Source organism: Symsagittifera roscoffensis, chromosome 1, assembly GCF_963678635.1.
Source record: "Symsagittifera roscoffensis chromosome 1, txSymRosc1.1, whole genome shotgun sequence".
NCBI classification, from domain to species: Eukaryota; Metazoa; Xenacoelomorpha; order Acoela; family Convolutidae; genus Symsagittifera; species Symsagittifera roscoffensis.
Window position 1 is genome coordinate 3,423,011 of NC_087062.1, and position 24,213 is coordinate 3,447,223.

General features: G+C 45.1%; 5 protein-coding genes across 5 annotated transcripts in view; 2 read left to right on the forward strand and 3 right to left on the reverse strand.

Moving 5' to 3' along the window:
• Positions 1–24,213, reverse strand: part of LOC134857014 (uncharacterized) — a 290,454-nt gene that overhangs the window by 30,443 nt on the left and 235,798 nt on the right. The window lies entirely within an intron of this gene.
• On the reverse strand, positions 2–1,699 carry LOC134853673 (SET domain-containing protein 4-like). The gene has a single exon (XM_063869683.1). The coding sequence runs from the start codon at positions 1,686–1,688 to the stop codon at positions 528–530; it is 1,161 nt and encodes a 386-aa protein (XP_063725753.1). The 5' UTR covers positions 1,689–1,699; the 3' UTR covers positions 2–527.
• Positions 2,019–3,649, forward strand: LOC134841607 (uncharacterized). Its single transcript, XM_063857669.1, has 3 exons — positions 2,019–2,196; positions 2,571–2,712; positions 3,508–3,649. The coding sequence occupies exons 1-3, from the start codon at positions 2,019–2,021 to the stop codon at positions 3,647–3,649; spliced, it is 462 nt and encodes a 153-aa protein (XP_063713739.1).
• On the reverse strand, positions 3,818–6,028 carry LOC134857002 (ATP-dependent RNA helicase ddx24-like). The gene has a single exon (XM_063873322.1). It carries the CDS (start codon positions 5,990–5,992, stop codon positions 3,833–3,835), a length of 2,160 nt encoding a protein of 719 aa, XP_063729392.1. The 5' UTR covers positions 5,993–6,028; the 3' UTR covers positions 3,818–3,832.
• LOC134841703 (endoribonuclease Dicer-like) overlaps positions 15,498–24,213 on the forward strand; it is a gene marked incomplete in the record, with an annotated part of 119,725 nt that continues 111,009 nt past the window's right edge. The window contains 1 exon segment of the mRNA XM_063857770.1: positions 15,498–15,611. Within this exon segment, the coding sequence (XP_063713840.1) occupies positions 15,498–15,611 (114 nt within the window).

Consider the following 24,213-nt stretch of genomic DNA (forward strand, 5'->3'; position numbering starts at 1 on the left):
ATTAATGATAAAAATTTATTTTGGATTATAATTGAACTTAAGTGAAAAATGAACATAACTTATCATTTAATTAGACTCTTAAATAAAACAATCTTAGTCAGTTTTCCACTATAAGCGAACAGCTCCGCCTCTTTGGCAACGTAAGATGAAGAATAAAGCCTTTATTAATGCTTCAACGATAAAGCGCGCAAATATTTCGAGCATTCTTTCTCACTGGAAGCGGTCGGGAAGAGAAGATTCACAACTAACGTGCTTTGCTGTGTGTCGGTTTAGTAGAGAATAGCACTAATCTGCTGACCAGTGTTAGTTGAAGGTCAAACTATCTTCGTCCGGTGGTCGGGCGGACGAAGGTCGACCAAGGTCAATTGGTGTGTCTGTTTGTACTAAGGTTTATTGATTTGTTTGTTCATTTGGCAATTGGTAAGTGATATTCAAGCACAAGTTGCTAACACTAACAGGCACACTTGGTGAGTTAGCACAGCAGCTGTGCCAACTAGGCTCCACCTAGCGTCTCTTTTTCATCTCTTTCAGATCTGAAGATCGTCCAAGATCTGGATTCGAGAATCCAACATGCTTCTAAGAATGCCACTATGACATTTATCATCATCCGACTCCGATGTTAAATTATTCAACTGTTCTATTTGCTTCTCGTACTGCTTTCGTTTATACTCGCACACCTTTCGCAATAAATTTGGCTGTCTCGGAAACTCGAGACATCCTCTGAAATACTCGCCCAGGAAGAAGTCGAAGTCGTTCGTCTTCAGCGCTGCTAGCATTGTAATAAGAGTCCAACTTGGTTCACCTTCCGAAACAAAGAACAGCTCCTTCCCGCAAAGCTTCCGAAACTCATTCGAAGGTTCCAACTTGTCACTGAAGCTTCCTAACGCTGAAATCAGATCTTCACGAGTGAAGATCACGCAATCATGTGGATTGCTCGAGGCCACGAACCCATACTCGATGAGGAGCACGTAATTGTTATGCGCCCCATAATGCAGAAAGATCTCCGAGTCTTGTTCGATGTCACTTGTAGCAAATATATCACACCCGTCAACATTCACATCATAATCAGTGGCGACATTCGGACTGTGATTACACATGTCCAGGTATGGAATCAGAACCATGTTGTTCTTGATCTTCGCGCAGTCGAGGAGTGGATTCATGTGTTCTGCAACGTAGAAACACCGAGTGTTCACACAACAAAATGCCCATATTATATCATTCGAACTGATCTTCAGATTATATTCGTCTGCCATTCGTTTCAACTTCGAGGAGCAAGCATTCACATACTCGCAAAAGTCTGAATACTTGTTGTTCATTTCTGTCGGAAGCAATTGTCCAAGACTTTGGTTCCACACAACTGGAAGAGAAAACTTCTTCGGCAGGCTATCAATGAACGGTTTGAAACTGGATTCGTCTCCTTTGTCAAACTCCAGAATGAGAAATGCCATCATAAGTTGCATGGGGTCCAGCTCCTGTGGATACTGCATCACGTATTTTCCAACTTTGGTGTTGCCGATTATGAACTGGTTGTTGATGATGAACCGAGGCGGACAGAAGAGGAGCTTCTCGCCCTTGCGGATGTTGCGGGATGCCCGGAGACACCTGCCTGATGTCCTGTCGTCGCAGATGTAGGTCGAGTCTGTTTTGAGCCCATTCTGGGTGGCCCAGCTAGTGAACTCCCGGGACATACGACCAACACGCTCTGAAAAAGCTCACATTTTACTTTAAGCAGAAAAACATCAAATTCAACTATCATTTTTTGCATTAAAAACAGCGCTTTAAAAACAACTCCCAACCAAGTGATGTTAATCTGATCTAGAAGCCCAAACTACACTCCGAACACGAAAAAATTGAAACATTCAATCGAAGTTTCTAATCACCACGTTCGCTATCAAAAGAGGCTTCATTTTGACTTGTGGTTCAAAAGTCAAACATCAGAAGTTACAACTTGGACGTTAAGGACAGCCAGACAACGAAACAGCTTTTAGCAGAAGTTCTCAATTAGCAGCAACACTAACATGAACATCTTCGCGGACATGCCGACCGAAAGCGAAATCGAGGATTTGTATGAGAAGTTCTGCCAGATAGACAAGGAGGATAAGAAAGGGACCATTGACGTGGAAAGGATGGCCAATCTGATGGGGATCGCGACTGACACTAAAGAGTGGACGGGCGATCAAGTCAAGAAACTACTCGGTATACAATTTCGCATTCACATGAACGACCCAAAAACACTAACCCGAACCGAATTTAAAGCCACATTCCAAAATACCGGAAGTTAACTTATAGTATGTTAAGTTAATATGAAGTTACTAGGAATTTGAACTTAAAGTAAATTGTTTTCGAAAACGTCAAATAAGTCATTGAGTCATCTAAATTCATAAGAATTTGAATGAAAATTTGAACTTTCATTTACAAAACAAATGAAAGTAAAGAGCACCAAAACCTATTTTCTTGCAGTTTTCATTAATCAATTAATTCAATTTCTTTCTTAGAACCAGGTCAACTATCAAATGTAAATAGACTACAGATTTCTCTAGAAAAAATCATGAAAATCTTTTCTATTCCAGAGGACTGTGACGTGACTCCGTGTGAAGAGTACGAGTTCGAAGACTTCCTTCAGATCCTCTCAGTCCATAAATCGCAAGAGAGCAACGAGAAGCTCCTCAAGAAACTTGAAGAGGCAGACCCAGACAAGAAAGGATACCTCAGGTCACGTGCTACAATAGTTATCATAAGACACGAAAAGCATAAGTTATACTATAATTTTTGGGGTTAAACTATAATCATATGTATTAACAATGGGGACAATCTGATGGCCTTAAATCGATTAGTGAAGACTTTACTGTTTTCCGATAATTACTAGTTGGATTACCATTATTGTTCCGACTTTCGATACGAAAGTAACGGAATATTTGTGCTCGGGTGGGTTTTTTTTTTCGACTTTTTAACTAGCCATTTTTGACGGAATTTTTTAATAACATTCAAAAAGTATTGTTGTCCTGAGCTCAAATTTGAAAAGATATTTCACCTGTGATCATTTGTCGTAAAGTTACGGGGGTTTAAAGATTGCCATTTTGGCCAATTTGAGACAATTAACGCGCGATATATTTCGCGCTATTAACGCGTAAGCGGAGATTTAATCCGTCTTAAAATCGTTCCAAATTGGTTGCAAGAAGCTTATTTGCCATAATTGATTTGTTACAAGGAGCTAAATCTATCTTTTTGTACTTCATATGGCGTGTGGGGGGATGAGTTTCATAAAAATATTCAAATTTAAAAAAAAACTTCATTTTATTTTATTACATTTAATTTTTTAATGTTGTTACTGCTCCATAAATCCTTAAAAGGCAGTCGGAACATTCAGGGCTTCGCCCTGATACGAGCAGTCTTGTTAAAATTTCAAATTGAAACTCCGGCTCACGAAACGGCAAACCAAATATATATATATTTTTTTTATACAAATCACCAACAATGCAACTGTTGTAACACTTTGCCGAAGTACAGTCCCGAAGTTCTGGAGGAAAAAATGAAGGAGTTCGACAAGAGTTTCGACGAGGAGGAAATCAAATTCTGGGTGGACGACACCGGAGTGAACGAAGAGGGAGAGGTGGACTACAACAAATTCGTGAAAAACTACACAAAATGAACTTGTTAACAAAATTACTGCTATAATGAAAAACAAAATTTGAAATTCACAAACAGAGCATCAATTCATTATGTGCCCTTGAATGAGTTAATTAACGTGTTAAAATAGTTGTCATGACACTTAAACGTAACTACACAATGAGACAGCAACACGAGATAGTTGAAAAGATCTGAGCTGAGAAAATTAATTCAAGTCTGATATATATGCACAAGGGTTTCTTATATTAACAGCTGGCTTGTCGACACTTTTCATAGCGAGCATTTGACTGAGCTGCATTTTCAAATTTTCCAACTTTTTGGTCGATTTGTGTTCTGTCAATTTTTCATCCTCTTCGAACTCAATATCCATCTCTTTGGCCAAATTAGAAACCCAAGATTTTTCCTTAGTCACTTTTTGGTTTCGATGTTCAATCTGCTCAATTTCTTGAGCAACTTGTAACTTCGAACTCAAATTTTTAACTATCTTGGCATCAATTTGAATAGTTTCAATGCTGTCTTCCTTCTTATTAAGTGATGTCAAAATTTTAACAAACAGTTTAACTTCTGGCTGAGACACGAGCATTATCGAGGTACCGTCTAAACCACTTCTAGCAGTTCGGCCACTTCGGTGCACGTACGTTTCGTAAGTTTTAGGGAGATGGTAATGCAGGACATGTCTCACGTTTTTAATATCAAGTCCCCTGGACGCCACGTCGGTGCAAAACAAAACGCTGTCTTCAGACTTCGCGAATGCTTCTAAATTTTTAAGTCTTTGACGTTGCTGCATATGAGCATGCAAACATCTGCATGGAAACTGTAACAAAGTAAACAGTGAATGCAATCGACGAATATGATCAATGGAATTAGCGAAAATTAGCTTGCGTCCTTCTGGTAAAGTTTTCAAACAATAATACAAATAAAGATCTTTTTCGTCAGCTTCGCAAAGAATTTTCTGCTCAGTTAAATTCTCAGCAGTTACCACTGATCGTGTAATGTCGACAACTTTGAGTGGATTTGAAAAAGTTAACTTAGTCAGCACTGGAGCAATTGCTGCTATAGTTGGATCTGAAGATATTGATTTACCGAGCGCACTATTTTTATTCGCAACAGTCAATGTAGCACTGAGTACCAACGTTTGCCTTTTTTTACGAACCTTTCTACTTTCTGTTGCAAGTTCTTCTTCGTCCAACTCTTCGTTATTCGCTTTACTCTTTGAGTATACAAACTTCAAAATGTTTTCCAAGTCTTTGAAATGACCCGCCTCGCAAAGTCGATCCGCTTCATCCAAAATTAAACAACGTACATTCATCAGCAAGCTTAGATGCTCAATATCACTTCCATTCAGAAGCTGATTCAGTCTTCCAGGAGTTGCGATAATTATATCTGGTGCTCCTTTTTTCAAAACTCTTTCTTGTTTATGAACAGCGAGACCACCTACAATAGTCACGTAGCTTATCTTCGGCACAACTCCCACTATAACCTCTTTTACATGCTGGGTGACTTGCACTGCAAGTTCTCTCGTAGGTAGTATAATCAGAACTTTAGGTCCTTTCACTTGACCAGAGCCAGATCTTACTTCTAAAATGCGCTTTATAGCAGGAATGACGTAGGCAAGAGTTTTACCACTTCCAGTTTCCGCGGCTCCAATGATGTCAAATTTTCCGTCAACTGCAATCGGTAAAATTTTTCTTTGAATTTCAGTAGGAGTTATAAACTTCAGTCTTTGCAAATTATCTAAAACCGAAGCTGGAACTCCGCAGACATCTTTCCATACTTTGTCGGGTGAGGTTTCTTGATCTCGAACGTTTTCTTCAACCCTATTTCCAACTTCAGCCCAGCTTTCGTGAGCAGTTGCTTCATTGACAGAACCTCCCTTAGCTTTCTTTTTCTTATTCTTCTTTTTTGTCACTTTGGCCAGTTTTTCATTAATTAAAGTTCTATCCTTGACAACAATAGTTTTATCAGATAGTTTATCCGACTGATCTTTTAAAGTTTGTTTTGTATTAATTTCCGATGTTACACTGGCTGTCAAATCCACTGTATCTTCAACATCACTTCCCTCCTTGTCGAAAAAATCATTTGAAACTTTAGACTTGGCTTTCTTCTTTTCACTGGATATCGAAACTTGCCTCTCTGAGAAACGAGATTTTTTAGTTATATTCTGCTGTTCCTCCTTCAAAGATTCCAGTTTTTTGGTCTTCTTCCTCTTCTTGGCATTTCCAGGAAACTGACTTTCATCTTGAACAGGTTTCGGATCGTTCTTCAAATCAGTTTCATCGAACTCTTCTATTCCCAGGCAAAAAGCATTATCGTCCCACCCAGATGCAAAAGCGTCATCAAGTTTAACTTTTTTCCACTTGCCCATCGCATTAACTTAAAACAAAAACTCCTAGTTTCAGGAATTCGAAAATCCATACCGGCCATATTTCACAGTGATTTGCATGTTAACTTTCTATGCCTAAAACCGTCAATTAAGATCCGTATCTGCGACACTCAGAGCAGATACGGACCCTCAGAGCATAGACAGTAGGATTATTGCAACCCATGATTCAATAAATTAAATTAGCTTCGGGAGAGAACTTACCATGCGGTAAAAAGCCGAAAATACCTGAGCAGAAACTCTCAACTGCAAACAACTGGCTTAAAACGAAAAAAAATCAAATCCCTTTTTATCTCAAACACACGCACACAGAAAACTTTTTCAGTCACAAAACGCCTCAATATGAACCACAAAGCCGATATCGCAAAGGTCGAAATTAATTAAGCCAAAAATATAAATTAACCCTGAAAAATTACATACTTTGAATAGACGGATAGTTTAAATTGTAAAATGCTCAATACGTCTGTTGCAAAATTTCCAACAGAGTTCAGGATATGAGTCCTGTGAACATAGGTTCTGTATGAAAAAAGTGTGATACCCGGTTGCAACACATTTGCTATTGCAAGCGTAGCAAACATTTTGGGCTTTCCGAGAATGCAGCTCTATGACACCAAATAGAAGTAGAATTAATGGCGTATCATGGAACGAATACCCGAAAACGATAGTCGATCTCAGTTAGAAGTAAAATTTGTTCCCGAATAGCCATTTTTTTAAAACTCGATAGCCGAAAATCTTTGATTCGCCCAAAGCCAAAAAAGAATCGCTGATATTTCATCATTTCTAACTCAAACATAGCCAACAGTCAGTCGAAAAATTTTGAACGCAAGAAAACAACCAGAAAGAAATCATCATAATCCAAAATTTGAAGAACAAAATATATGACCTGCAAGCTCTAACAATTACAGAAAATATTTCACGATGTATTTTTGGTAAACTTAATCGAAATTGATCAATCTGGATCAAAAGGTAAATTTTTTTAATTAAAAGTCATTTTCAAGAAGAAATTATTACTCAGTAATTAATTCTCCAGTTGTTATTTGTTCGCTGACGATTCAAAGTTGTTTTCTACTGATGTTACTTCTCTACAGCATGATATTGATTCTTTTACAAACTGGTGTACTGCAAATGATTTATCAGTCAATCACGATCAGTGCAGTCTCATTGTTTTCAAAGACAATTTTCCTCCTCATGTGATGGTCAACGACCAGGACATAACTGCCTCAAAAGTAGTAAAAGACCTTAGTTTATTTGTCTCTGATGACTTGAACTGGATGATACCTATCAATAATAAGCTGTTATCATCTAACAAGTCACTTCATTTTATCAGGCGCAATTTTCCTTTCACTGTCTCTCAATCCATCAAGCTCATGTTTTGTGCCAGTCGGTCATATTTGGAAGTTTGACCTTGAGAAGAGCAGAAAATACTTGATTTTGAAGTGAAATTTAATTTTTCAAAATTTCGAATGGAACATGTCATGCACGATTTTCTCGCGATAACTGAAAATCAGAAAAAGAAATCAGAACAATTTGAGAACAATTGTAGAACAATTTGAGAACAATTGTAGAACAATTGCGGGAAAGTAGTCAGATAAAAACGAGTGGGAAATTGCTATTCGCAATTTCCATCATAGTGAACAAGAGTAGAGCTGTCCTATTCGAAACAGAAACAAGCGTATTCCCACGAGTTGGATAGTCGTGTCTGGAGTTCTATTCTAAAGCTGGACCAGAGTGAACCTTCAGCGGAAAGGCGGACAACTAGAGTGTCCCAACGGTCCATGAGAACTCAAATTCTAGAGCATAGACTTATCCTTGTCGTACAAACTATAAAACATTAAACTTCTTTTAGTTATTTATTTCTTGAGTTAGTTACCAACTGGATCATTTCCCAATTCTTGAGCGTGCTGCTATGTGAGTACAAATTTAAATTCTAGAGTGTGTTTTGTAATTGTTATGTTGAGGTGAGGCGAGTTTTAGGTTGATCCATCTGAAATGGATCAAAGTCACACTGTCTAATAAAAAGTAACTTAACGGATTGTTCCAACCCGGTTTTTAACGGCGTTCATGTATTTTGGGTATTTAGAGACCTAAGTATGGGGACGTTTCTAATTCTAGAGTGGGGGGATATTTTAGTAGTAGCCTTTAAGCTGTAACGGGTCGTAGTCTCATGTCACAAGCGAACCGAACTGGCTCCGACCGTTCTTGAGGTGGAAAAACACAAGAGATAGTGTCCCTGACCCTTGAGCCAGTGGTTATAGGGCCTATTTTTCTTGAGCCTCATGTGTGACTGTAGTAGACGAATGTTACATAGTGTTTTTATGGCGCTCCTGGGACAGGCAAAACGAGCGGAACAGGCAAAACGAGTTTGAATCTAGGAACTTGGGGGCACCAAACACCGAATTGCCGACGAAGACAGTGAAAGCTGTTACACATGTTAGCGGTGCGTTAGAGTCCGCGGCCGGAAGCTCTCTAGAGATAAATTATGAGAAAGCGGCGACGGAAGCAATTGCCAAAGTGAAACAAGATCTGGCTGCGAAAGAAATAGAGCAACGACTAAAGTTGGAGATCGAAAGACAGAATTTTAACGAAGCATTAACCGGATCGAACTCAATACCAGAGGCTAGAACGGGCTCAATGAAGACCGGGAATTGTAACACCGTGAAAATGGTGACAGGTAAACCTTTTGGGATATCGAAAATCGGAGCAAGAATAATGTCGATAATCACAGTGGGCGGACACGAGGTAACCAGAAACTTGAGCGAGCCGAGCGACCAGACGATAATGCACATTGACGTGTATGCAGATTACTTGAGTGGAATAAGTCCACAAACGACTTCTAGAGCGCTCAGGGCACTACTCACGAGAGGGGGCAGCAAATCGGTACGTGTTGATAATAGGTACACTGAAGCTTATGGTCCACACGAGGTCATGCTAAATATAGATGGAATCAACATCTATACAAAGACGATGATAACATGCGACGAAGACCTAATTGGACAAATCTATGTAGGGAAAGAAGAATTGAAAGTAAGATCGATTGGACACTGCGCTATGCTCGAAGAAGATGCAATGCACATCGGGACGGAAGCAGACGTGACAGGGCACGTGCTAGACATAAATGGCAAAAAGACTCAGTTACGTGGATTACTCGACACGGGAGCAGTCTTGAGCGTCATACCAATCGAAACATGGGAAAAAATGGGCTTTGACAAAGGTGACTTGATAGACTCTAGAATACGGCTGTCAGCTGCAAACAAAGGGGCCCTTCGGGTGTTGGGCAGGACGCCGATAATAGCTCTCAATTTGGGGGAACGTAACCTGTGGATGAGCTTCATCGTGGTAGAAAACCTAGATGAATCTGACCAATTCATTTTGGGCAGAGACTTCATCAGGAATTTCGACGTAACGATTGATCTAAATAATGCAATGTTCAGGATACGGAACCCGGATAGGAGGTACGCAATCAAACCGGTAAATTTAATAATGGCAAATGAAAACAAAGCACCGGTATTCTTGAGTAGGAGAGTGAGGTTAAAAGCTAATGAAGCGGCAATCGTAAGCTTGAGGATGAAAAATTATAATGAACTAAGTGACAACAAGCAAGTGTGTATAGTTCCAAATCCTAATAGTCAAAGCGCTGCTGTTTTAGGAAGATCATTTTCGATAACGAAGAGCGGCCTCTGCGTCAGTGTCTTGTTGAATACCCTTGATATACCGATCACGATACAGAGAGGGAGGAAGCTGGGATATGCTTTACCGGTTAAAACTCGATATGAAACAATTGAAAACTCAAAACAAAATGAAGTTGTTGATTGTCCCAACCACAGGGACAAAATTTGTATCTTGAGACGATTGCAGAGAATAAAAGATTCTTCAGGTCTTATCAAATCACTTAAGTCAGAAACGGACGATGGGCTTTCGAGCTGTTCGAACTTTCCAGAGCGACCCACACTAGATGAAATGCAAATTGATAAACCGGTTCTGCCGGAGATTGAACATTTAAGGGGCAAACTGAAAGATGAACAGCTCGAAGCTATCAAGGATGTACTAGAGCGAAACGAGGAGGTCTTTTCAAGGCATAAGGCGGATATCGGGTGTTGTAATTTTGTTGAACATGAAATTGAACTTGAGGAAAACGCGGTACCACACAGGGAGGGGGCGAGGCGCATGACCCCACACAAATCGGACGCGTGTAGAAAAGAAATCGAAACGTTACTAGAGTATGACATGATAGAACCATCCAAGTCACCGTGGGCGTGTGGAGTAGTGATGGCCAAAAAGAAAGGCGACCAGTTAAGGTTTTGTTGTGACTTTCGATACCTGAACTCCGTCACGGTGAAGGATGCCTATCCCATACCTAGAATTGATGAGAGCCTCTCGAAGTTAGGTGATGCAAAATTTTTTACGACTCTTGATTTAGGCTCGGCTTTTTGGCAGGTACCATTAAGGAAGCAAGACAGGGACAAGACAGGGTTCGCCTGCGAGTTGGGTCTGTTTCAATGGAAACGGATGCCGTTTGGACTCTGCAATGCAACAGCCACGTTTCAGCGGCTGATGGCACACGCGTTGATAGGCGTGACGAAGAAGTACGGCAACCTGGTAATGTGCTACGTGGACGACGTGGTAATAGCGACGCCGACACTAGAAGACCACATCGAGAGGCTTGACGAGGTGTTCGCGTGCATGAAGAGATCGGGGCTGAAGTGTAAACCATCAAAGTGCGAGATACTCAAGGACTCGATTAAATACTTGGGAAGGATGGTAGATAAGCACGGCATTAGACCTGATCCAGACGCCGTGGAAGCAGTCCTAACCTGGAAATCACCGAAGACGGAGCACCAGCTGATGAGCTTCCTGGGTTTCGCCAACTATTATAGAGAATTCATCAAGGGCTATGCGGACAAGGTATACCCGATGCAACAACTAATGAGACATAAGGGCAAGAAGTTCACGTGGAACAACGCGGCAGAAGAGTCATTCCAGAGAATAAAGAAAGAGCTATGTGAGGCACCAGTACTGGGTATGCCGACAGAGAAGGGGATGTACGTGCTAGACACGGACGCGTCAGTAGTCGCCATTTCTGGGATTCTCCATCAAGAACAAGAATGGAATGGGAAGACAGTCTTGAGACCAATAGCATACGGGAGCAAGGTCCTAAGTGACACAGAAATGAAGTACGGAGCACCGAAAGCAGAGATGTTCGCGGTGGTCACCTTTGTCGAAAAATACAGAGCATACCTAGGCAGTGAGCCCTTCAAGCTGCGAGTCGACAACCGAGCACTAAGCTGGCTGAAAACGTACTCAATGGACCAGAGCTATATTGGGAGGTGGATAGTTCGCTTGGATGGATACAACATGATAATTGAGCACAGAACACGAGATAAACATCAAAATGCTGACAGCTTGAGTAAGAAGACGGAGTTCTACGAGAGGCAAGAACAAAGAGAGGCGGACAGACCTGAGATCAAAGACGGCTTCTCCTTTATGGACAAAGAAACGTACGACAGTCTTCCACTCACGAGATGGCTGGACAAATCAGGCAAACCGATAGAAGATCATCCCGAATTGCCGAAAGAGCCTCTTGAAAAGACCATCTTGAAGAAAAATAGAGGGATTCCGATAGGAATAATGCTCAAGTCCAAGATCGTGAGGGAAACACTCAAGGCAAAAGGTTATGATCTCATCCAGGTAGAGGAGGGAACGGTCCGAATAGATGTAGACTTAATGAGGTTGCTTGAGAAACTATCAGATAACAAGCCCGTGATCCAAGGGAAAGGTCAGGAGGCACCAGAACTAACCATACTTCGGAGAGAAGAAACAGTGAACAATACTGACGTCTCAAAAGGGAGCATCACTGATAGCAAGGAAGTTGTGCGATCACTAGTTGAAAAAATCCCCGAAAAAATTCTGGAGCAGACAAAAGTCAGGGATAAGAAAGTGACATTCAGAGAAGAAATTGAACACCTGGGACTAGATCAAGAGTCTGGGGAGTGGTACAGATTCATGGAAGAAGACGGAACCGGAGAAGGAAAATTGTCCGGGGAGCGTGAAGAATGGGATGAAGACTCGGATGAGAGCAGCGAAGACCAAGACAGTCTATGCATGATACTGGCGGAAGAGAAGATAAGACAGCACGACAGGGAATTACAGACGGATCCATCTTCAGGGACGTACAATCTGGAAATACAAGAGGTACGAGGTGGTGAAGAGCTCGAGAAAATAGCAGTTTCAAGAAAACCACTAAGGGAACTATCGTGCAACTCAAACGTCAGAACGAATCTGGTACCAGAAGACGACATGAAAATCGTGAAAAGGATGATATGTGTGAAGCTGAGTGATGACACCCACAACCCTGGTGAAATGAATGGACAGATCATGGCGCTAAAGGAGCACGTTAAGGCGAGATACAGGCTGTCTGACCTAATAAGGGCCCAGAAGAATGACAAAATGACAAGTAACCTCTCCAAATGGATCCATTCGGGAGTCAAGGAGAAGGGGGAACTTGAGGAAGACAGCTACAAGATCTTGAGCCAGTTCTACAAGGAAAAGGGAGATTTACTTTATCACACAGCTGAAGGGGTGGTAGCGTGCAAGAGAAGAGATGAGGAAAAAATATTACACAAACACAACCTCATCATACTACCACAATTGTACCAAACGGAGGTGCTTTTCAGATCACACGACCAGATGGGCCACCAGGGGATAGATAAAGTACAACAAAGGATACTTCACAGGTTTGATTGGCCGGGAATGAGAAAAGCTTGCGAGAGATGGGTGAATGCCTGCCTAGCATGCCTTCAAGTAAAAGACCCAAGGAAGATGAAGTTTCCCCTCAAGTCTGTCGAGAGTTCGGAATTCAATGAAGTGGTGCAGATAGACCATCAGAAAATCTGCATGACGGAGTCGGGTTATAACCAAATACTAGTTATAATAGATCACTTCACCAAGTTGGCGGAAGCGGTTCCGTGCCAGACAGCCTCGGCAGAGGAGACATGTGATCACCTGATAACGCATTGGATATCGCGGTATGGTTGTCCAATGACTTTCCAGTCGGACAACGGCAAGGCTTTTGTGGGGGACTTGACAAAAGAATTGATGAAGAGATCACACATTGCTCAAGCGCACTCGACGACCTATCATCCACAGACCAATGGGTTGGTAGAGAGACAGAACAGGACACTGGTCAACATGCTCAGGGTGTACTGCTCGAGATACATGACGGACTGGGACAAATACCTGCCACAGGTAGTAGGAGCCTATAAAAGTACTCAGCACTCAACGACGGGTATCAGTCCTTTCATGATGTTGACAGGCAGGGAAAGGGCAATGCCTATAACATTCTTTTACCCGGAGTACGAGGGGAAGAGGACGTCACCTCAAGCATACGTGAAGGAAGCGATCAAAAGACAACAAGAGCTAAACGAGCTATGTCGGAGAAACACGGCGCAAGCGCAAATGAGGCAACGCAAGAAATATGACGAAAAGATACTAAGAGCAAAGCCATACGAAGTGGGCCAATACGTGTGGGTCTTCCAAAATGTCATACCGCCCAAGGGAACAAAGAAACTACTCAAGAAATGGAGAGGACCGTTCATGATTACGGAAGTACATCAACAAGGACGGTTCTATCGCTTGAGTACAGGGCGAGCAGCACATTACGAAAATCTGAAGCCTCATGTCCCGTCCCCGGAGGACTGGTGCCTACCAAAAGACATGGAAGGTCTTGAGTACCTGGTGGTGGAACCAGCGTGCGAAGTGAATGAGAAAGGCACTAGAGAGAAAAATGATGGTAATGAGAACTTGAGTTTGGACGACAACGAAAAGATAGAAGTGGAGTCGGATGCAGGTTCATTTGTAGAAGAAGACTGGAACGACCCAGAGCAAAACGAGGTACCGAAGTGGATGGAGCCGGATCGACCAACACCACCGGAAACCAGGACTGGCAATCGTAAACGCACAGGCATGAGGTACAATAGGTACGGCGATGACTTCTTGATCGATAAGATACAGCCAGACAAGTTGGGCGATGAACTACTAAGCGCAGGCGAACTGGAAGCCGGAGAGGAATGGCAGGTCATTGACGATGGTGGACATTATCCGCAGGATGATTACTCGACGCCAGAATTGGAGACGGATCTCGAGCAGAGTGAAATAGAAAGGAGGGAGAACACGAACTTGAGGATTCTAGAGTGGATGCGTGATGTCAAGGACGAGAGCCACGAAGGACAAAGCATTCAGCAAGTCGATATATCAGCAGCAAATTACATGAAGACAGAGGACCCTCTTTTCGGATGGACAGCAACAGACAGGCCACTGGACATCCCTAAGGACAATTCAGACCCGACTACATCGACGGGGACGTCGATAAATATTTTTGTCCGGGGAGTGGGGGTAGGACTTACCCACACCGAAAATTTGATGATAAAGAAGCTCAAGGAAGTGAGGGAAACAAGCGGATTGGAACTGGAGGAAGAAGAACCAGAGCCTACCATAGGAAGGAATTTCAAAACGAAATTCGAAATACCCAATGAATACTCAGAGAACATCATGATAACAGATAGCGACTTCATCCTGTCAAACAGGACCAGCGCGATCTGCATCACGGCGGACATGAGTTTCAAATCAAGATTGGAGGCTGACTTCAAAAGAGAGTACCAGAACGTAGAGTTTCTGTTCAGACAGAGGCCAGGACTGGGAGGCATAGCAGCGCTTCCACCGTCAGTGGCACAAGTCCCGGGCAAATACCTCTGCTTCCTAGTAACGAGAGTCAACGACAGAAACACAATTGATCCCGAACACGTGATATTGGCACTGACAAGACTACGTGACTTCATGATTGAAAGAGGAATAGTGGAGGTCTCGATGCCGGTGTACGACCCAAACAGGGGCAAACTGAGCTCGAGGGAATTGTACGCTATCCTACATGTGGTCTTTGCAGAAACAGAGATAATGGTGCATCTTCACAAGAAGTACTACTTGAGCATCGCCTGAGTCGGGTACATGGAAGTACCAGGTCGGGTGTGAGGGAGGAGTCTTGAGTCAGGTACTGGGGTGCGGCGCAGGTAAAGGGATCTTAAGATGTGATTGGCATGACAATTGAATTTTAAAAGAAAGAATTGATGGTGCTAAAATATAAAATGAATCTGCATGTTCTTAAGGGAGATCCAATCAAATTGTTTTAAGTGATATGTGAATGATAAGATTTTAATCATATGGGTAGAAGGGGGGTCTCTAGGTTAGGAACGTGACATACTAAGTTTTAATGAGCTTTATGTTTTCAGATCAAGTTTGAAAACAAAGTTGAATATCCAACTACACTCAAGCGAGAAACAGAAAAAGAGAATCTTGATTGAACACGCGACAATCCGGATCTACAGCAAGTGCTTGCAAGAGAAGATTTCTAGAGATTTCTTGAATTGGGTAATACTTGAGTTGGTAAGGTAATTCTTGAGCTGGTTGACATCTATCTACACACATCCCGAAGTTATAAAGAATGGCAGACCGATTCTGGAACTCTATGCCCACGGCTCTGCAGAGGCCCACTCTTGACGAGCTGTACAGACGCTTGAGGGACCTGGACCACACCCAGATCGACGAGAGAATGGCGGTGATGCTGAATGCGATCCTCCAGTTGGAGGACCAGGGCGAGTGCAGGGAGTCTGCGACGGAGGCTGTCTTGATAGTCGGCTACACCACTGAGGGCATATCAAATCGAGCACAGACCAGATGGTTGTCTTGGAATGCGGATGGAGGAGTAAGGGGCTTTGACTTGGCAAGAAATCCTGGCCTGAGTAACAACACCGAACACGGCGCAGGAGAGTTCCCGCTACCGACGAGGCCAACAGCGAGATCCACGGGCCAGAGCTCGAGTAAGGTGCCGTCGATGTCGCGAGCGCAACAGACGACCGAGGCATATCCGGAGCTGGGAGTCCTAAGGAAAGAGCTTGAGAAGGCGCTGAAGGAAAGGAATAAAGCGAACCTCGATCGGGATCAGGCGAAGTTGGATAGGGAGAGGCTTCAGCTGGAGAGAGACCAGGCAGTCGACGAGCGGGATCAGACGTTGAAATTACTTGAGATGCTAAGGGCGGAACATCAGCAGGAGCTAAAGGTGCGGGAGAACGCCGCGAATCGCGATCAACTAAAGTCGGAGTTGGAAAGGATAGAACAACGACAACGCGAGCTGGACGCACAAAAGGGAGCCAGGTCAAACGAACGAGTGGTGACAAGCTCAAGGCCAGAGTCGCGCATGGAGGTGGATGAAGCTCCCAGGGCTAGAGGACGGTTCAACCTTGACCGCGAGGCCAGGGAACACATGAGTGAAGGGTTGGAGGTCTGGATACCGAATGACGCGACGCCCTCCTTGCGCAATCTAGAGACCCAACCTGTACGTCCTCTGATGGATGTGGTGTTACCAGGATATACACCCACCTCGACCTCGAGCGGTAGTCAGGTGAGTGGCGCCTCATCGCGCCTGAAGGAGCTGGGCGAGAAATTGCAGCAGCAGAGTCGTGAAAGGGCGACAAGGCCAGAGCTTCCCCCAACTTGGAGGGAACAGCCGGTCAGAAACGTCGTGATCGCGAGCTACAAGAAGAACACAGAGGGGAACTACCACAAGCATAGTCGGCTGGACTGGAATGCGGAACAGCAAGCCAGGAGGGACTGCTTCCACGACGCAGCCTGGGTGCAGTATCTAGCGCCACCTCGTGTGCCAGAGGGTGCGGTTCACCTGATTATAGGGGACAGCCTGGTGCGGGTGTTGACCCAGATCCGGTCACATTGGCAGACGGGAGTCTTGAGTTTCGCTGGAGCTGCTACGCCACAGATGTTGGCAACTCTGGACATGCTAGGAATGACCAAAGTTTACACAGTCACCTTGATGGTTGGGACCAACGACGTGTCGAGAGGAGAAGCAAGGAAAGTGACGAGGCTATGCGACAAGATGAGTTGCCTTCTTGAGGAGCTGAGGATCCAAATGGATCCCATCCTGCTGACGATATGCACGGTCCCCTATAACATGATGTTTGATCAACACTCCCTAGAGATGAACCAGAGGGTGCGGAGCCTGAACAAGGCGATCCGAGAAATACACCGAAACAGTGTGCTTCCTCTTAGGCTGTTAGACGTTGCAGAACGCATGGAGAACAAGGGATTCCCTGAAGACACCTCGAAAGATGGAATCCATTTCGATAGGCCAAGGGGAGCTGAGTGGCTGAACGACGTCTTCCAGGAACACATAAACACGCTAGAAGCGGACCTGCTGGAGACAGCCCAATTCACTTTAGGGCCACCTCCCAACCCACCATTCCTTGCCTCGAGGGCCTTGGCTGGTCGATTGGGAGCGAGAGTTGATACTAGAGATAGCTCGAGGAGCAATCAGACCCGATTGCAGAGTGCCACACCAATGGAGTCGGAGGAGGTAGAGTCATCAACACCTCCGACCTCGGCGATGTCCTCCGTGGTGGTGGCAGATGGCAGGAGAGAAAAGAAGTCTAGGGAGACTACCCGCTTGAGATATCCTGAGAAGGTGAAGGAACTGGATCTAGAGACTTTGGAATGCAGACGAGAGTTGGCGGAAACCCTGGGGATCGAACGAGTGTCGCATGAGGACTTGAATAGACATCATTGCGTAGACTGGTTGAAAGCACACGAGGCGCATTTCTCGAGAACGAAGTTAATGGAGACTACAGACCTGACTGGAATTCCCACAAAAACGATCATGGGACCCATTAACTACAGGCCTCTTAAGCAGCTAGGGAGTCCTGGACTTATAGCAGAACCTCCCAAGCACCGAACTGGCATCGCCAGGATCAGGTTGGCAACCCCGGCGCAATTGAAGGTAGTAGACAAGCTACTCAACCCGGGGGGAATGGAGTTGCCTGACGCTGCTTACGAAGGTCCAAGGTTGGCAGAGGATCCCAGGTACGGGAAGCCCTGTGGCGGCACCCAATTGGCCAAGACTCTGGCAGTTTATGATAGAGCAGATCCAGCTGCTGCAAGAGTGATCATTGTGGCGGGATCAGACTTCGAAGGAACGTCTCCCAAGTTGTTCTGGCCGGAGACTCTGGTATACTCTTTGCCAGGAGCCGAATTGAACCAGATGTTGACCCTAGTGGTGGCAATAAAGTCGGAGATGCCCTGTGAACCTGAGCTGCTATTGTTTGCAGGAATGAATGACCACCTGCACGCGATGGGACTTCTTGAGCAACTGAAGGGCAAAGAGATTCCGACATCAAAGAAGATATGGGAGGCTATTCAGGCGTTATTTGCGGCGATGAATGAGGTACAAGAGAACGTAGCCTCGAGATTTGGGTCCAAGACAAAGGTGGTGTTTACCACATCCCCAGGATACGCCAGCATGCCACCCGCCCTACAATTCGTGTATGCGGTCTTAATCTTGATAGCGGAAGGGAGTGAATGGCGGATTCTGATGGCAGCCCCCAATCGAGAGCTGGAGCCAGTAAACTTGAGACTTTACAGATCAGAATTACCAGCGGCATGGGCTGACATATCTCATGCGCTGAGGGGCTTTTACGGACTAGCCGATGTCTTGATTGTATTGGATGAGGTACTCTTGCTAGAGATATCGAACTTTGCTAGACAACTCAAGTTCAGCCCAGTCATCGGGGACGACCACCCGGCGATAAACCAGTTGACGGCCAGCCTGTGGTTCCGGAGTATGGATGTGAAAGTCGCAAATTCCACCAGCAGGACTAGAGGTCCCAGCAACGAGAGAAGAAATGTGGTCGAGACGGAGAAACAGTTAGAATCGATGAAATATCGCTTGACCCAAGAGAATGGCTGGTGGCCATTCCTGACACCAAGGCTGGAGAACGCCACGAGTAAAACGAGGGAGGAAGCACCACTCCTCGTGAAACAAATCTGGAGTTTTCTAGAGAAGCAACTGGAGCTAGCTGAAAGGAGAGACATGACGGTGGTTAGATTTGTCTCGGCCGCCAATGAAGTGACGATTGGAGGATTTTGGAGAGAGCACGCCAACGGCGAATTGAAGACTAGGAGAGATTACGAGATTCTCAAGTTCTTGAGTCCTTGCTGGGAGAGAGAATTCTTGGCAGGAGTGTTCGGCACCACGGCGACTATCTTCGGAGCCTTCGTGCAGGAGATACTGGGCATGCCCATCAGCCTGCTCTTGGCCCTGTATTTGGTCTACCCCAGATACTTGTTCAATATGGGTCCAGCATATATGTTTAGTCGGGGAGTGGAGACACTTCGAGTTGATGGGTACCTGGCACTAGTGCTCTTGACCCATGGGGAATTGGTGTCGTTTCATCGGTTAATGGAATATGGAGAACCTCTGTCTATGGGGAGAGTCCACACGAGCATTGAAACCAGCTCCTACAAGTGCGCCGCAGGGTTGAAGACACTACTGGTGCAATACCTCATGATGCAGAATCGATACATGACGGGTGAAGATGAGAACCCAACCTCGAGAGAAGAATGGGAGAAGGCGAACAGAGGGATGCCTCTGTTGACGGACCTGTGTCTGGCAATGAGGTCGGACCCAATGGGGATAATCCGAGGTCTGGAGGAGGTGGTGACCTGCATCTATGGTCCAGCAGTGACGTACGCGTTTCCAGATCCCCTGGTGATAACGTATCGTCACTCGGTGACGCACTTGAGTCTCATCAGCGTACTGGATGGTGCAGCGCTGAATTGGTGTCAGCAGGAAGTGCTCAGGGCGCGTATCAGCAACACGGTACTCTTCGGAAAAGTGAAAGATGCTGAGATGATGGTGTGCAATTTCAGGGGACAAATGCAATGCAGAATGGGAGGCAAGCGAGAGGGCCCTATTGAAATGTATCCCAAATTCTGGAACTTGAACCCATTGACGGCGGACGGACGAGAAATCTTGAGAATTCCTGCCTGGAAGGAGTGCTTCGCACTGGTGAAGAGGGAGCTAGAGACCATAATGGAGAAAGAAATCCTCCCGGCAACCATGCCTGAGTTCCCAATAGTCAGGAGGATGACCTTAGGAATGAATAGTCCCTTGGTAGTTCCCTCCATAATGGCGAGGATGAGGGCGGAGGAAATGCAGAAGGATTTCACTGATGGCTGGGACCCCCTGTTCATTGGCTACACGGCGGCGGTCTACTTCCATACCAGCGAGATGAAGGTAAATTCGTGGACGACGCAAGCGAAAAAGAGTAGAGGTTCGCAGCCCCCTGGATATGAGGTGTGGAAAGTCTTGAGGACTCTTGAGAAGGAAGGACTTGAGAATATGCTACCCATATGGGATGATGGCAGGATGATCGTGATGGAGGGACACGTCGCACTGGTGGACGACATGAAATTTGCCACGAGAAAATATAAGGCGCCCTATGGCTTGGAACAGGTGGAAATAAGACAGGAAGGAACAGAACTAGATGCAGCAGGTCAACTGCACGTAGCACTGACGGAATACAAAAAGCTGGATCCCGCGACACCATCACCACTGTCCGTGGACACACCTGGAGACAAGAGGAGCGGACCCGTCGAGGACCGATTTAAGAAAATTCTCGAGAGAAGGAGACATGAGTCAGAAGAAGAGAGTATGGATGAAACTCTCAGTGAAGCTGGTGAAGACATGGAAGTGGGGAATACGCCTGAACCAGGGCCATCAGGGGAGGAGCTCACCACTCAAGAGCTGTTGAAAGATTTGAGCGAGGAGAATTGGGCAGATACTGCCACACCACCCCTGATTCCGTCTCCACGGAAGAACCTAGAGTTGCCATTGGCAGGTGAGACCTTCAATATGGGGATGTTACTCTTGAGCTCGGAGGAAAGGGAGAAGAACACGTTCGAAGGGAATAGGGACATATTCTTGGGATCTCTCGAGGATGACGCTTGGCAGGAGTTCCTGGAGGAATTCAATCGAGAAGTGGGCAGCGAGACGACGCTGGACAAGTTCAAGAAGGAACTGTGGGACGCAGTAGTGAGATTCGGGGAACCGCTCTTGATAGGAACGGGCCTGGATGAGAAAGCAAGAAAAGAGCTGCTGAACAAGCTAGTGGAGCTGAGGAACGCACGATCGAAGACTAGAAAAGAGAAATGTGAGGACAGCTCTACTCTGAAACAAAAAACTGTGGATAAAATGGTTGATGATATAAAAAGGGATAAGGTTGGGACTAGTAATATGATTAAAAGTACTAATATCCTTAAGGCTCGAGCAGGGGGGAGGCAAGAGTTGGAAGGAGTGGATGGAGAGGTAGAATCAATGATGATAGCCACAACACCCTCGAGCAGAGATGTGAAGACTCGCAAGAGGAAGAGAGCAAGTGGAAGTAAAACCATGGAGAGAAGAGTCTCAACGATCATCTTGAACGTATATCAGAGTACAGGAATAGAGAAAGAAGATGGTTCCAGACTATCCTTAGAGAACCATCGAAAGCTGGACGAGGTACGGAGGTTCTCTAATAAGAAGTTCGAGGAAGAACATGATGTTCACCGTAACCTGGCCTCGTCAGAACAGTACTCGAGACTCAGTGAGAAGGGGGAATACCAATATGTGTCTGGAGTGATGGGAATAGCCTACAATCCCTTCTTAGACTCGGAAGCTGGAGGAGCCCACAGAAACCATGAGGTAGCGGAGCTACTGAAGTTTTGGACAGAAAGGATAATGGAGATAGACGCAGTGGAGAAAGAGGGGCCGAGCCTGGGCCTGATTCTTGAGAAAACACCAGAGGTGATAAGCATACCGCGCTCAAACAAGAGAGTTGAAGTGAACATGGGCGGTGGAAATGGCTTGTTAACCACGAACTTGGGAGTGATATGGAAGCTACTAAGACCCTCCTGGTGTCCACATCCCCATGCGAGTCTAATCGAGGAAACCACCGAGCGAGTGAGGTTAGCCCCAACGGAAGATGAAGATCTGGCGAAGTTGAGTGTGCTACATAAGCTAATCACACCCCAGATGCAAGAGCCAAGCGAAAGGACGAGCGACCCCGGGTCAGCAAAGAAATTGGAGCCGGGTAGCTGTCTGGATTCGACGTGTGGGAACGGAGAGCACATCTGCGATGGACGGTCATGCGTCAGGATACTGTCGTTTCAAAAAGAAGACCTGGTCACTTGGTTCGAAGACATCACAGAAAGGGAGAAAAGTGAAGTGCAAATAATAGCGGAATGTTACGCGAGAACCACGGTGAATATAGCGACAGCTCTCGGATTCTTCTCGAGAATGTGTGGTCTGCAGGCACTGGAGAGACTGGAGTCTGAGCATCATTTAGTGACGGCGTTGAGCGTAGAATCATGGCCCGGGGTGTTGCAGGTGACTCAAAAACACATCCGGAGCTGGAAAGTTGGTCTTGAGGCGGAAATGGGATTTCCCCTGAGCGAAGCTTATGGCTTGCCATTGAACGCGAAATCACTGATAGGGTCAATGATGGCCAACTTGTGCGGAAGTCACTACCCGCTACACATGGCGATGGTGGAAGTGTCCAGCCAGAGAATACTGGTGGACAAGGCCTTCTCAGTGCCCAAGTGCGTGAGGTTGGCTCGGATGTCGCATCACTCGCACAAGTTGTTGAGAAAAATCAAAGGGACAGTACCAAAAGAATTGAGAGATGACTTAAGCGAAATCTGGGGAGAAGATCTTCTGAAGTTGGAAAGAGAAAACACAAGCGATCACGAGAGACAAAACGTGATCGGGAAACCTGTGGGAAGTACTCCGAACCTGGAAGACAACGACACGATGCACGAGAAAATGATGGAGCTTGAGCCTCTCTTGGAAGCCTCAGGGGAGCGTAATCTCAGGAGCATTGAGATCTCTCATGGGGAATGCCCATGCCACTGTTTGGCACAAACGGTGTGGTATCCAGATCACAAGAACCTTTGCCTGGTGTGGGATGTGGAAGAGATTCGGTCGATCGGACTACCGGATCACCGGCAGAAGGTGACGCTCTTAGTAGTGAGTACGATGTTAGCTCTGAGATGGATAGAAGAGAATATAACGAAATATCGGGAGGCGACGACGCCAACGGCTGAGTCAATATACGCGATAGACTACAGCAGGAGACTTGAGTTGTTTGAGACTGCGTGCAAAGTATTCGCCATACCGACGGAAGTCAGGCACGTATGGAGTCGCTTGAGGTACTTTCCATGGTTTCGGGCGACACTGACGTCTTGGCTGTACAGGGCAACGAAAGATCACATGAGAAAACATCAAAAGGAGTATCGACAGTTCCAGGCCGAGATTGGGCCGGAAGCTTTCAAGAGACCCCTGCTAACCCATCGTAATGCGATCACGACGGGATGGAAGAGAGTGGGTAAGATGTCTAGAGACAATACCAAAGCGAGGGAGTCGATACTAGAGGAAGACCTGGCGAAGAACGTGAGCTTGAGCCTGCACAACTCCTTTTGCTTGAACCGAGAAGCTAGGGTGAAGGCACTACCCAACCAAGCAAAGAGATTGCAGGAGCAGAGAGAATGGATGCGATCCTATGAACAGCTGAAGGCTTGGGAGGAGATTGTGATTAGTTCCGATGATGAAGAGGAACTGTTGAGACAGTTTGCCGCATCTAGCACTTCAGGATGCAGTACCTCCAAGGCGAAGAGTACGAGATGAATGGGCAAATCGGATGGATCTTGAGTCTTGAGAGGGAAAGGGGGCTTGAGTGTGAATCCGAGTGAAACTTGGATTCACGAAAAAGAAATTTTAACAAAGCAAATATTGTTACTAATATACTATATCTATTATATAAATCGAAATGCTGCATGACAATTTCCTGATTGAATAGGACAAAAGAGATTTTTAAATGATTGGCTTGAAAAGCGAGAATTCAAAGGTGCAGGTAAATGCAGATTTTGATTGCTGTTTAGCAATAGTGTGAAAATTTTAAATGGTCGTGAATTTTGGGGTGTAGATAATCTTAAATCTGCTGCAAACTTCTGTAAATGACCACTGGCACTGTATCTTGAGCAACACTCGGTTTTTCTGGGACTCACTGGCAGAAGACAGCGCGCGATGAGGACATCGATCTCGAGTCCGGGGAGCATGTGCCAGTCGGTCATATTTGGAAGTTTGACCTTGAGAAGAGCAGAAAATACTTGATTTTGAAGTGAAATTTAATTTTTCAAAATTTCGAATGGAACATGTCATGCACGATTTTCTCGCGATAACTGAAAATCAGAAAAAGAAATCAGAACAATTTGAGAACAATTGTAGAACAATTTGAGAACAATTGTAGAACAATTGCGGGAAAGTAGTCAGATAAAAA

Excerpts from the sequence above, each read along its gene's own strand:
- LOC134853673 (XM_063869683.1), bottom strand. The coding sequence starts at position 1,688 with ATGTCCCGGGAGTTCACTAGCTGGGCCACCCAGAATGGGCTCAAAACA.
- LOC134841607 (XM_063857669.1), top strand. The coding sequence starts at position 2,019 with ATGAACATCTTCGCGGACATGCCGACCGAAAGCGAAATCGAGGATTTG. Across the intron at positions 2,197-2,570 it reads TCAAGTCAAGAAACTACTCG|AGGACTGTGACGTGACTCCG; the intron begins GTATACAATTTC and ends TTTCTATTCCAG. Across the intron at positions 2,713-3,507 it reads GACAAGAAAGGATACCTCAG|TCCCGAAGTTCTGGAGGAAA; the intron begins GTCACGTGCTAC and ends GCCGAAGTACAG.
- LOC134857002 (XM_063873322.1), bottom strand. The coding sequence starts at position 5,992 with ATGGGCAAGTGGAAAAAAGTTAAACTTGATGACGCTTTTGCATCTGGG.